General features: G+C 41.4%; 1 protein-coding gene across 2 annotated transcripts in view; it reads right to left on the bottom strand.

The window, feature by feature from the left end:
* Maf (MAF bZIP transcription factor) overlaps positions 1-14,484 on the bottom strand; it is a 246,257-nt gene that overhangs the window by 219,659 nt on the left and 12,114 nt on the right. The window contains exons 2-3 of one of the 2 annotated variants that reach the window (XM_090357250.1): positions 13,063-13,128; positions 9,492-12,253 (exon numbers count right to left, since the gene is read on the bottom strand). In XM_090357250.1, coding sequence (XP_090213376.1) covers positions 13,095-13,128 — 34 coding nt within the window. In that variant the 3' untranslated portion in view covers positions 9,492-12,253; positions 13,063-13,094. Of the gene's footprint in view, positions 1-9,491; positions 12,254-13,062; positions 13,129-14,484 lie in introns of those variants that run through there. The other variant, XM_090357251.1, reaches the window with a different exon arrangement.

Here is a 14,484-nt window from a genome sequence, read left to right as displayed (position 1 = left end):
AGAATGTCCAGACTTAGCATGGCCAGCTCATTCCAACACCCACTCACGTCCTGATTCACGTTGGAAACACTGGGCCCCATTTCCTTTGACATAATTTCTCTACAGATGACGTACCCCTGTCCTGGGGCTTCACACCCTGCCTAATTCAACAAGGTCAAAGAATCCTAACTCCCAAATCTCCTCTTGTTCTCACCCTCGTGCCTCTGTCTTCATTTTCTTCCTCCTTAGATGGAGATTGCATTGCTGTTTTAAGATCTAACTCACAAATTAAAAATCCAAAGAAGAAACACATTTCTCTGTCAATGGCTTAAGGGGATTCCACCTTTAAGCTGCCACTAAAGCTTTCTTAGTCTTTTCTACATTTGTAGCATTTTGGAGCAATTTGCTGGAGTCAAAGAAAGCAGTGAAATTTCCACAACCAACTTCAAAGCCCCAAATCCTGTATCAGTGGAAGAGAGTCTAGGAGCGTCACCAGAGGGGAGTTTTTCAAAGAAGCATGTGGAGAAATGTGCCAGGCTTTTTTTTTTCCCCCTGCATCTGCGATTGATGTTAATGGAAGACACGTGATCCAATCCTCATGTTGCTCTTTGAAAAATGCCCCTCCCTTTCTTTCCCCCAGTCTAGTGGGCTGAGACTACTCACGGGACGATGCAGACAAGTTAGATCAGACAAACTGCTGTCTCAGCTCTTTGAGCAGTGCTGGCCTTAATTCAATGAATGCACCTATGTCTTTTACTGGTGAGAAGAGCGGGGCAGAGTCAGGTGGTCCACGATTAGGGGCTCTCTGGATGGTTTTACAAGTAGGGTGCAATGTATTTTTGGATTCAGTCTTAAAATAATTAAAGCATAGCCTGGCACTGATAGCTCATACTTCTAATCCTACCTACTCAGGAGGCTGAGATCTAAGGATCTTGATTCTAAGCCAACCCAGGCAGGAAAGTCCATGAGACTCTTGTCTTCATTACCAGCCAACATGTCAAAGTGGAACTGTGGCTCAGTAGCAGAGCATTAGAGGCTTGAGCAAAAAAAGCTAGGAGACAGGACTTGGTCTCTGAATTCCAGCCCCAGTACTGTATATATACCCCCCATAAAGAGAAAACTAATCATTAAAGCTGAATTATTGAGACAGCAAAGGAGTTACAGAAAAAAAAGATGTATTGTTCAATAAGTCTCTAATAGAAGATCTTTCAGAGAAAAGAACTCTGGTACGGATGACTTTTATCAACCCATCTAGGAAAGTAAATGTAGTCCACAGAATTCTTAGACAGGGAGTCTTTTAAAAAGCTGGAATCGTAGAGCACAACTTCTAATGTGAGGCAGATTGCCACAAACTTTGACAGGCCTTCTCACCCACTGTTTGCTTATTTGCATAGCTGATTGCATATTCAGGGATTCCTTGTTGTTCTGGAAAAGATGAGAGCACAGCTCCCAGGGCTGCTCCCCTATTCAGAGCTGGGCTGGACAGGAGAATAAATGAGGCGTGAACACCAAGCTCACAGCACAGTGTCCAACAGGAGATAGAAAATTTAAAACGTAATTGTCTTACAAGGCAGAGGGATGAGTGTCTGTAATGCGGCCCACGTTGGTGTAGTAGGCTTTCCTGGAGAATCACAAGATCTGACAGGACGTGATTAAGCATTCTGGTTAGTTTCAGCCAGCGCCATTTTCCCCTGATCCTCCTTCTATTGTAAACCCCACCCCACACAGCCTAAGTTCCCAATGATGGTAATGACAAAATAATATGTGTTATCTAACTGGCATCTGTGAAAGTCAATACAAATAACTTGAGACTATGTCTTCATAACTTGATAACTACATCCATTCTTCTCTTCTCTAGTCACTGTTAAGATTATCCATGTGACTAGCTTAAGTTTGGGGTTTCCTTCCCTCACCTTCTGGGTCTGTTCAGAATTGGCCACTAGGCTCATTGCACAGACCCATCAAAGCCCTTGATTCAAGGTCAACTGACTGAATTTCAAAAGAGAAGAATGAGACACCTCAGGGAAATCAGTGGACTGTGTCCTACCCAGATTCTGTGGTTGCTTAGTGGCCAAGCCAGGTGTCTAGATTTTGTTTGCTTTGCCTGGGATCCTTCTGTTTTTGCCCTCCTGACAAATAGAGCTGGTGTACATAAAGGACTAGGAAAAGCAGGTGGAGTGGGAAAAATACAAAGAAACTGGGTCTGGAAAACAGTAAGTTCCTAAAGGGACAATAAATAGGATGAGGCAGTATTGCCAGTGGCTTCTTGAATGTTCTGGGTCTTCACAGATAGCAGCGTACTTCTCTAGCAGTTCTCAGACCTGGTTTTACAGGAGAACATCGGAATCTGTTTAAAACGGAAAATACTGATGCCCACATCTCAGATTCTGATAGAACTGATCAAGGGCAGAGTCCTGTCCTTCCAGTAGCACCTAAGGTTGCCAATCCGTTCTCCAGATTCAGAGAGCTGTTCAAAGCCCCAACCTATGATGAGCATAGATGAGTCTTGGGTTCCAGTTTTCACCTCTCATGTTATGAACTCACTATTGCTGCAGCTCTACCCAATCCATTCTCAGAAAAAAAAAAAGCTGAGGAGGCAGGAAACTGGCAGGAAGACCCACCTCTAGCCACCACTGACTGACTGAGAGACAAGCCAATCAGCTATGTCTCTTGGAAGCCAGAACTTAAGAAGAGAGGATATTGTTGAGAGGAGGTCATAGAAGTGAGGATGGAAATCAGGTGTAGGAGACAAAAGGGCCCTTTCATGGTAAAATAATAAAATAAAAAGCCAGGATTTCAGTACTTCAGGTGAGCAGTTTTCAAAAAGGACCCCTACAGTGCCAATACCACAAGAGAGTTGATTAAGAATCAGGATCACATTCACATCAGTTTGAAGAATTGAATAATACCTGCATTGATATGCATGTATATATGGTTATATATTATAGCTAACAGTATAATATAAAAGATAAATATATAAAATATATATCACACATAATATTTTATATAATCATATATCTGTATAGTATAATGTATGCATACATATAATGATAGAAAGGCTATGAAATTAATTATTTCAGAACTGTCGCACTTTAATTCAAAATCATTAGACCACAAGATTTCTCAAAGCACGGTCTTTTTATTTTTCAAAGATGGTGAGATTTGGGGATTCTTAAGGGGAGGGTACATGGTATGTATAAACTAATTTTCTGTTTTTTTAATTTTCTAATTTTAAAACTTATTTTAAAGCAAAAGAGTGGCATGGTTATTCGAATACAAAGTAAGGCCTGCAAGATCAAATTTTCATCCCATGTAACGCTGGCCACAGCCAAGCATGGTGAGCTTACTCTTGGCCAGGTGTTTCACATGCATTATCATATTCAATCTTCCTGGTACTGTCCAAATGTTACAGATGTGGAAACTGTGTTCCTTATAGTGTTCATGCAGATTTGTGCTGGCAACTTTTTATTAAATGGAGCTTTCATTGCAGTGATTCAACCCTGATTTATCTTCCCTCCTCAGCTATTTCCTGAGAGTGGCTGTACACCTGACACTTTCCACATTATAGGGTTTTAAGGAAATGCACCATCTATTATATTTTTTTGCCAATCCTGGGCCTTGAGTGCTCAGGGACTGAGCACTGTCCTTGGACTTTCTCAAGGCTAGAGTTCTACCACTTGAGCTACAGCACCACTTCCAGCCTTTTCTATGTATGTGGTGCCTAGGAATCGAACCCGGGTCTTTGTGCATGCTAGGCAAGCACTTTACCACCAGGCCAAACCCCTGGCCCCATCTATTATATTTTTAAGTGCTGCTGAAAAGCTAGTCTTTACTTTTTGAGTGGGGAAAGGCTGCCCCATTCACTATCCAATCAAACTTCCAAACCATTTGTGTGTAGAATTGGGAGGGGACTTGGGCTGAGCCAATGCTGGTTGACTGAGATAGGTGGTGAGTTAAACATTAAGGTCCCTGTTCACACAAGCTGGGGAAATATCGGGTACTTCTATGATGATGATATTTCTGTGGATCCGATGACCAACTTGTCTCCACTTTCAAATGACATATCAATTTTAAAATGTGAGGGCTGTATTATCTAGTACCGTGTTTCTTTGTTTCTTTAGTGTTTTCTGGAGTACAGGGGTTGAACTCAGAGCCTCAGGTTGTGAAGCAATCTACCACATGCCTCACACCTTCAACCCTGTTTTGCTTTCGCTTATTTTTAGAGAGTTTCTCGTTTGGGCCCAGGGCTACCCTCAGATGAAGATCCTCTGACATATGCCCTGTGCATAGCTGAGATCTAGGATCGCACGCACACATCACCACCTCTGATTTCTGTGTTGAGATGGGGAGGTCTCACTCACTTCATTTCTCCCAGCCTCCACCTCTGAAGTTGCTGAGATTATAGATGGGAGCCACCATTCCCAGCTTCTTAGTGTCTGGCTTGTAGTGCCTCATTTCGAGATAGAATTCTGTAACTCTGTTCTGTTCTAGATTAACAGTTTGATCCTTAGAGCCAGAAAGAAAAAAAAAACAACAAAGAAATATGTCATAGCTCTGGTCTTTTGCGTGTTAATCACATAATGTGTATTTTCTCTTGGACTTCCTCAACCCTGTGCACAAGATATGATGGAGAAAGAGAGAGTCTTTGGGCTTCAGCTACTTCTCTGGCTGTGTAAGTGAGGAGGATGGAGAATGGACTGATCAAGACCAGAGCAGAATGGTGTCTGCTTAGAAATATCTGCAGGACTACAATACAGGAGCAAATAACATTTGGACTGCTGCGTGCCTGACTTTTCTCCACTGCATAAAGGGGATTGAAATATTTGCTTGTCTAGTGTTCTAAGGGTCACAGATGGCAGGGACACTGGGTCCTGGCTCCTGTGGTTGGATGCTTCAGATGACCTGCAATGGTAGAACAAGGCTGGCAGAGCTCTTGGGCTTCTAGCTGGGAATTCTCTCTAATTCCTGATGAACTGGAGAAGCATCACATGACCAGAAGAAATGCTGGGTGCTGAATCTCTTCCTCTGCGAAGCATACCATCAGAGGCTACTTCTACATTCTCACCCTCGTTCTGGTGATGGGTGCATAGGCTGAGCTCTGGGCCTTGGCCTGCTCTGCATCCTGCAATTGCCAACACGCAGGTACCAGAGGTTGGCACCCTGGTTGTGAGTTTATCTTGCTGACACCGTGGTGGAAAAAAAATGTTTCCCAATTACAGAAAATAAAACCCTGCTAATGAGCACATAGCAAGTAACGATGAGGAAGCAAAATATCTTCTCTGACCAAAAAAAAAAAAATTAGGATTCAGTGAATGAAATCATCTGGTGTTACTTTACAATGCTCACTTGTTTTTATTAACAATTGTCAATTTCATGCCTTCATTAAATACTGCATGGAGTACCTATAATTTGCTGCGTTTATAATGTTTGCAATTTATAGATCATATTGATTTGTGTTGTATCTTGTTGCGGTGTTTTGGGGCATGTTTGTTGAGGTTTAGGCCGAGGGCTCTTTTTGCCCTAGGGAATATTATCAAACTTCACTTTGGTATTAGCTAAATGTCTCAGACTCGGGTAGGTAGATGATAATGTTCACATTGATACCTGCAATCAATTTTCCCCATTTTTATCATGCATCATTTTTCAAACATAAAGATTTCATTATACAGTACCTTATTTCTAGATAGAATTCTACTGCCCTGTTCATTTCTCAGCTTAACAGCTTAATAGTTAAGGTTGGAAAAAACAGATGAGGATATATGTAATGAGAAAGATTTAGGATTCACTTAATAAATAACACATCTTCACTTTGGCAAATATTAGATACAGTTTAACAAACAGTGCCTGTCCAAATCCTGTTTCCCATTTTAAACCCAATCATCCTGAGAAATACACGAATTACTTTTGCTCAGCAGTACTAATCACATGTTATTTTTTTTCTTTAAAAATTAATTAAAGGTTCTAGATGGAATACATATTTCATGAGATCAACAGCGAAATGGGAAAATACCATGTGTTTGGAGTTTTAGTACCCTCTGAATACAGAAATTTATTTGCAGCCAGCAGAAAATAGACAGCCAGCATAAAAACACGGCTGAGTCCCCCTAGTAAAATTATTTATCAAGCTAACAAGGGAAGGACCCTTCTAGTAACAACAAGGCAGAGAGGAAAAGACATGGCTTTATATTTTACCTTTGGGTTAGCAAACCAGTAAAAATGCCAGCCGACAAGCACTTCCCATAAACATTTCTTTCTAAATGAGCTTCCTTGTTAGGGGGAAGGAAAAAAAAAGTCTTTCAAGCGAAGGAGGGGTACCATAGCTTTCTGACAGAGAATTCTAGCATGTATCTTCTGACCCTTGGGTGGCCAAATAACAGCCTGGAAAAATCAAGGTAGTGAGGATTCTGAACAGAGTTTAAAGAAGAAATTAGAAGTTCATTCGAGGAAATGCGTTTAGGCCCTGACTGCTGTAGCCCCCTACTCAGATGTTTAAAAGAAACCACAATCTGGGAAGATGCTTTTGTCTAGGACCAGCTTTAACAGGCTCAGGAACACACAACATCACATATATCTATATTGCAGCTATTTAGACATGAGCCAGCCATGTCTCTACTGCGCAAGCTTCATTGCCACATATTTTCTCAAATAGTTATATGATGAGCAAATCCCCAAAGTTGGCTGGTAAAGTTCAGTTTAACTAAACCAATCTTTGATTATAAATTATATATGACTTTTCTGCAATTTGCAATTACAAACAACAACAAAGTGAAAGAGGGAAGGAAGAGAATGAGGAAAGGAGAAAGAACTAGAAAAAAGAACAGAGAGAGAAAAGAAAGAATGAAGAGAGAGAGAAAGAGCGAGAGAGTGAGAGAGCAAGAGAGAGACAGAGAGAGAGAGAGAGAGAGAGAGAGAGAGAGAGAGAGAGAGAGAGAGAGACCCTATAAACACTGAATGGCCCAATCCCAATGAATTATAAAGAAATGGGTTTAAAAGATGCATTCTCAAGATAATTGCGTCTTCAATCAGTCTGCAGATAAGTCTTGACAATGAAACCAACACGTTGAAATCTTGTCTTTCCTAAAGTGAAAAGTCTCCATGGTTCAGAGTGCTGATGGAAGCAACCTTTTTCTAATTGTGGAAGAACATACTTCCTGTGCCCAGGTTTATTTGGTTCGATAACACCAAAACATTAGCTACCCACCCCCCCACCCCGCAACACCCTCCCCACCTTCTCCCCACCTCAGGAAAAAGAAGTTTCTCAGCAATAGCATGGGCAAGTTTTCCATTACTATTATCAGCCAGCAAATATCAGCAGGGAATAGAAAGGGGGGAAAACCCCTAAAAACAAATTCTTTCTTATTTATCTTTCTCCTTTCTAGAACAGGGTGACATTTCCAGACGCCTCTGTACCATCTCCCACTCTGCGGCAGGGCTCACACCGTACCCTGTGGTTTTCTTCCAAGGTCAAAGCCCAAATTCTCCAGCTTGAATCCCAGCAGCTTGGTTAGGGAGCAGGATCTGCAGGGGCAGCTTCTCCTGTGGCTGCCTGACTGCAGCCCTGTTTCCCCTCAAGTCCTGGGTCTGGTAGGATGGTAGGCAAGCAAGCGGAGATCAGAGCCAAGACAGGTGACTCCACCCCCGCCCACACGGCGTGGGATTCACATGTCTGCACTACACTACGCTGTCTCATCAGTGTTACCACTAACGTAAGAGCTGGGGCTTTGAAGGTGGCACGATTGCTAGTTCTTAGGCAGTGCTTTCCACTGGATCCCTAAAATACCCAGCAGGTAAAGATGCCAGTCCAGGAAATCAATGGGATGCCAAAGAAGTTCGAGTGGATGGTGATTCTCCAGGATTCTGGAAAGGACAGTAGCCTGGGCCATCATAACTGGGCAACAGGGCATCCCCAACCCTGAATTATGCAGAAATTGGGTCCCCATTTTGTCCCCTACGGGGGAGACCAACCCAGCCACTACTCTCTTGAAACAGATAAAGCAGGTGGTAGATAATGCATTTTCTCTCTTTACATTCTACTAGGCAAGAGCATGACACTGTTCAGAGACTTAAAGGTAATTAAAAAGAAAAGGGAAATATTAAAGGTCGGAGGAGATCCAAAACAGCAAACACACAAAATGGGCTTTGAGCCTTGGAACAGAACTGCAAGTATGTGCCACCCACAGAAGCAAAGAAGGAGAAAGCAGTGCTGAGCTGGACTGGGAAAGGTCAGAACTGGTGAAGGAGTTCTCTTGGCTACCCGGGGTATGGAGTGGAGAGATATGCCAAGCATCCTTCCAGCATACTCCACGCCTTCAGAAACCCGGTGTCCAATTCCAGGGCGACACGCATAGTGTGCTCTTAAAGATGGTTTTAAAGGGATCCTAATAATTTCACAAATGTGTGTGTGTGTGTGTGTGTGTGTGAGAGAGAGAGAGAGAGAGAGAGAGAAAGAGAGAGAGAGAGAGGGCAGAGGCTCAAAAGTAAATAGAAAGTTGTATTCTGTTGAAGGTATTCAGTAAGAAGCTCTCCCATTCGTTTCTCTCCCTCTCTCTCTCTCTCTCTCTCTCTCTCTCTCTCTCTCTCTCTCTCTCTCTCTCTCTCTCTTTCTCTCTCTTTCTCTCTCTCCTACCTAAGAGATGAATTACATTTAAAAAAATGTATACCCTAGAGGTATACCACAGCAACATAGACTTGAGCTGGGTAATTAACTAACTTATAGAGTGGGATGGGGGAGTAAGGGGGGGTTACATTCACTTTAGAATCCTTATAAACATGTGAAAGGATATCAATGTACATGAATTCATGCACCTCCTATCTGGCAAATATCATGTAACCCTTCTATTAATTACAATAAAAAACATGAAAAAAAAAAAAGAACTGCAACCCCCAATTCAGGATCCAGGACAGAAGCAATGAAACTTTGTAAAACCCGATTTAGAGGAAAATGACCCTCAAGGTCAAATTCTGGGAGCATTTGAGATCAATTCCATTCTCATCTCCACTGGCTACCTGCTAGCAAGTGAACTTCCCGAACCTTTCAGGAGCTGCAGGTGAATAACCACATTATTAGACAATGCCTGCCGAGGAAAACGCCATCTCACCAACTAACAAACTCCTCCAGACTGTCACCCTCAGCCCATTGCTGATTTAAGTTATAACACCTACACTTCGATGATTAATTAAGGTGTGAATATCTTTCAACCACGTATACCTGAGGTTACTCTGTGTTGTCCCCTCTGTGTTGTCTTCGCTATCCATGTCTGTAAATGCTACAGGAATTGATTTGGAATGTTCCCACTCAGCACCCCAAATAGCACTCTTTCCTCCTCCCCATTTAGGGTGAGTTCTCATCTGAGAGCACATGTGTGCTGTGCATATGCTATTACTAGAGTATCTCTCCCTGTAGATACTGGAGAGAGAGCCCACTGTCTGTGCCTTTTCCTAGTAGCTTCTAGAAATGACCAAATGCATAAATAAAATCAAACAGAACACTTCAGCCCCAATGTTTAGCTCATTTATTGCTAAGGAAAAAGAAAGCAGTTGCCAAACAGCAACTTGACAGTAATTTTTGGAAGGAGAAAACAAAATGAAAGCCTGTGTGAGAGGCACGTGAACGGTGTTTAAATATTGGCTTCTGGAGATGTTAGAAACTAGTCTGAGCTTTTGGCAGGTGACTGGCTGAGGGCACATTGTCACAAGAAACATTCTCCTCCAGAACATGGTGTAGCCTCTAAGTAGCGAATGCTGTACATTTGCAGAAATCCCTTCTTTTTATCCCATCCCTATAAATGCATATTTCCTTGGGTCTACCTTTCAATACTATCCTAAGATTGATGGAAAATAATACATGTTCATACGGCATCATGATGCTAGTTACTGGGGTAAAATTAATTGAGTAAATCAGCTCAGCGGTGAGCCAGAATCAGCAGAGAGAATGACTATGGATAGAAAGGAGTTCTTTAAATAAGAAAAACAACCACACTACAGTATGGAGAGTATGGAGAGTATGGAGAAGGAAACAGTTTCAATGGAAATGTTTCCCCAAGTTTTCTCAATGCCAAAGGATACATTGATGCAATAGGTTGGAGACAAATTCATGAAATTTGTGCTAGATTGGTCCCAGCTACAAAATTTCAAGCAAGACAGCATTCTCCAGCTTTGCATCTGGAAAGTGGGAATTTATTCGAGATATCCAGTGTGTAGAATCCCAGGGCGGGGGGAAGCCTTTGGTCGGGAGAGTTATAAGCAGTCACTTGCATTTTTTAGATAAAGCAGGACATCATAAACTATTGTCTGGATTTCACACCACTTTTGTATGGAAACATGGCCTTGTCATTTCTGTTAAAACACCTTAATACTTCCCACAAACAAGCGATGCCAGGCAGGTATGGCTCCATATATTTTAACTCAGCAGTTCACAACACACTCCTTTAATACACACACATAGACAGTGGGCAATAGGAGCCCGTGGTCACATTTTATTTCCAGATGATTTATGATAAGATGGGAAACCAGGTAAAACAAAATAGATTTCTAAATACTGTGACTGGTTTTGTTTTGCAGCAGTTTAGTTTTACTCCCAGTTCATCAAATAATAAAGTCCTCCTTCCTTATCTATGACAACATTTTGAATTTATATCATTGGCAAAAGTATGGATAGGATAAAATATGTCCTATTGGGAGACTAGGAGGAAAACAAATGTGTGTATTAGAACCCAGGAGCAATTTCTACAAGTCCTCTCAGTGACACACCCTGCAGGTGGCAGAAAAGCCACCAACAGCCCCAAGACAGCTCTTCAAGGCTTGGTTGCTTTCAGAGAGGTCTCAGCTCATGTCAGGAGCATCTGAAATGAGCAAGGTATAGACTTGAGCTGGTTAAGGCCCATCGCCCTTTCACAAGACCACATTTCAGCCCAGGAAAAAAACAAGAGCATGGTTGGAAGGCCTACTTTCCAATTTATTTCCTGGTAACAATTATGGCTCACTCCAAAGCCACCCTGAATGGGGGGAGAGGGGAAGCAAGCAATACCAATAGCATCACTTGTTTCCATGGCAATAGTCACACCTGTATTTTACTGGACAGAAGCTTGACATGTAGCACCGGAATGAGGATTTGCAGGTTGAAAACTTTTCTTAAGAAAGCACAGTCTAGAAAAGCCATGCATTTGGGTTGGTTAGCATAGGTGAGGTTGGAGCAACATGGTAATAGAAAACATTAGTCAGGATCAAGAGATACTACAATAATGGAGACTTTTTTTTTTGCAATACCACTGGGGATGCAACTTTTTCTAATATGCCTGTGAACCATAATATAATCTAGACCGTTTCTTGGAGAAGAAATCAAAAGTAATTAAATAGCTCCCAAAATGGTTTCTGATTTAATTTTCAGAACCTAACCTAGAAAACAGACAGAAGTAAGAGCTGGGTCTGGTACATGGTTGAAATTAGCAAGACAGCAGAAAACCCAGTGGTTTGCCATCTCTGGGCACACACCACTGAAATTCCTTAACCAAAGTGACTTCACAGAAAATAAACTAAGTAACTCTCCCAAGAGCACCAGGCATGGAGCTTTTTCATAAGGCAGCTTATAATATCTAATATCACAGAGGAACTTCGAGGAATTGTCCTTCTCCTCCCCAAATTCCCCATCTGACCAGCTATGCTCCTCTTCTGGGCTCTCACCTGTCAATCATGCTCACAGCTGAAATTTGATTTCTCTCCACCAGTCACCTTATATGAAATATTACCAAGGGGTCAAGATCTGTGTGAACCTTGCTTTTAGAGTTCATTAACTTTTTGTTCAAAATGGATGGTTCCTATGTCGTAGAAAACCTGCCACAGAGCTTAGATCATCACATTTAATAAGGAACTTTCAAATTGCAATTATCAAGAGCAGGATAAGAGAGCGGATAAAAGGTCGAAACTGCGTGCACACATACAAACATGCAAAGGAACCACTAAAAGTACACATTGAGTTACCGTCTACATGTAGGAGCAAGTAACGAAAATGTTCTTTTGGGATAAGGTTAAGAGCAAAATCACCAGATTACACGTTCCCAATCCAATTGTTGCAAATTATATGCTCATCATCATTCAGGCGATCAGATACTATTTCTGAATACAGAATGGGGGGAGGAGGTTCTGTTTTCTCCACCAGATACCTTCAAGTGCCTTCTTTGCAAAGAGTAGCAATTTGACAGTGTGACTTTCACCCCCCTCCGTGTCACTTAAAAAAATAAAAGGAAGTATTTCATGCAAATTTCTCAGCAAGCAAAATCTGTAATGAAAAACAAAAAAAATCAAACTCTGTTCCATTAGCCAATGAGAGGTCACAAGAATACATAAAGACTATGATATTAAATAATTATTGGTGTGAAAAATGTTGATGTAGCTCTCCAAACCAAGACAGTTCATCATTCAATTCACACTGGGAGACTTGTCATTGAAAATGCATTTTTAAAGCTCAGTTTGTTTGTTTCTTTCTTTCTTTCTTTCTTTCTTTCTTTCTTTCGTAGATGAAAATTACATTTCTGCTCCTCACCAGTCTGTTCTCCTGACCTTTCTGCTTCCAGCCAATGTGGAACGACTCTATAGTCACAATCTGGTTCCAAAAAGAAGGATATACTGAGCTTTGAAATTACAATAAATCTTGCGTCTATGAACTGGGACCCGAGCATTAAGGGGTCCTGAATTAGGTGTATATGGGAGCCAGGGAGAGCTCAGCTAGAGGCAATTGATGTCAGTGGCCCAAATTCTCTCAACTGATCTGACACTTCAAGGGAGGACTGTCTTTTTCTGTTTCCCTAAGTGTTAAGGTTGGAGATGTGGGAAGCATTTACACTAGAAAGACACACATCGATATGACAACATGAAAACTGCAAACAAACGCATGCCAGGAACACACATTGTCCCTATGCATCTCCCTTTTCTGCTCCCCATGGATGGTTCTCATGAAACCCAATTACTAAAACCAGGAACTTGGCTACACCCAATGCAATAGCAGAAGTGTGTGCGGGCTTGCTTGCTTTTCCCAACAAGGCAAATTCACTGGAACAGGCACATGCAAAACAAAAAATCAAGATGTACCTCTTTGACTTCAGGCCACAGGATATTTTTTTTCACATCACTGATGTAGAAGACTCTCTTGGGTACCTGATTTAGCAAATATATTAAAATAAACAAAGGGTAATTAATGACCACGAATTGTGTTCTGAGGACAGCATGTTAAAGGCAGCTTAATTCTCTATGGTGAAAGGGCAGAGCTAGACTAAAAGAGGGGTGATCTGATTCTACTTGCTTTGGGCCAGAGGAGGAGGGATTTGCATGGACAGAAATGACCCACCATGTAACCTTGTGCCCTCTTAGCTATGGATCCCCTTCTAGGAGGCCTTAGTAGCCATCAACCCATTGGGCCCATTGTTCTAATCATCTGTGAAGCTGTCCCTAAGTACAAAATAATCGAATCATCTCTGGGCTGGCCCGGTGGCCCAGGTTCAGCAGGTAGATTCATAGAACGTGTTTTTCTCCACATTCAACGCCCCCCCCCATTTCTCTGGTCATTCTTCCTGGCTATGGTTGATCATTACTCCAAAATAAACCATTATATATCATCTCTTTTTTCTTATTAACTTCTTCTCTGCTTAAACCAGTAGTAGGGAATACTTAGGACAGTGATATACAGGCTATTTTTAAAAAAAAGAGAGAGAGAGAGATTTTTGCTTCACAGTGAATAACAAAAGCACAGTAATTCAAAGTACTTAGCTTAAAAAAAAACCTTATTGCTATTAGCTGTACTAATGTAAATGGCAAAATAATCATTTGCCATGCAAATATTTTCCAGACGGCAGTTTAATAACAAAGCAGTCCTGTCATTTCTTCCTATGTTTAGTCATATTACACCAGATCAGACTGTCAAAATACATTTAGGATCTAATTTTAAGAATTCAACAGGGTTACAGCGCACATCTGTGTACAACTAAAATAAACTAGTAAGTCGATGTAATTTTTTTTCCAACAAGGATATTCGGATATTTTTTTCCTTGAATCCTCTATACCTTGATTTAAATTACCTCACAAGAGGTGTGAACCGTTACACCACAGTTCATTGGCATGCTGAATTCTGAGATGGTCATGACTGAGCACTATCTTTATTCGCTTACATTGTCACTCAGCGTAACTCTTCAGTTCTTTCCAATGCTTTTGTTCTAAAAAATAAGGCTGTGCTCAAGTACTTGGATAAATGAATGTTTACCTCTCTCTCTTTGTCTGCCATTTGAAAGGGCATCAGTTGCCTTCATTCATATTTTCTATTAGAAATTATTTTTTAAAATATGCTGGTACTGGGGCTTAAACTCAAGGCTTTGAGCTCTCTCTCTTTTCCATTTTCCACTCTATACTGCAAAGCACACTACCACTCTGGCTTTTTGCTGGTTAAATGTAAATAAGACTCTCACAGACTTCCTGGCAGGCTGATTTTGAACCTTGATCCTCAGAGCTCAGCCTCCTGTG

Source organism: Megascapheus bottae, chromosome 24 (assembly GCF_031878675.1).
Source record: "Megascapheus bottae isolate mThoBot1 chromosome 24, mThoBot2.hap1, whole genome shotgun sequence".
Lineage (NCBI taxonomy): Eukaryota > Metazoa > Chordata > Mammalia > Rodentia > Geomyidae > Megascapheus > Megascapheus bottae.
The sequence above is the reverse complement of the archived record's forward strand: the minus strand, read 5'-3'. Positions and strand labels throughout refer to the sequence as shown.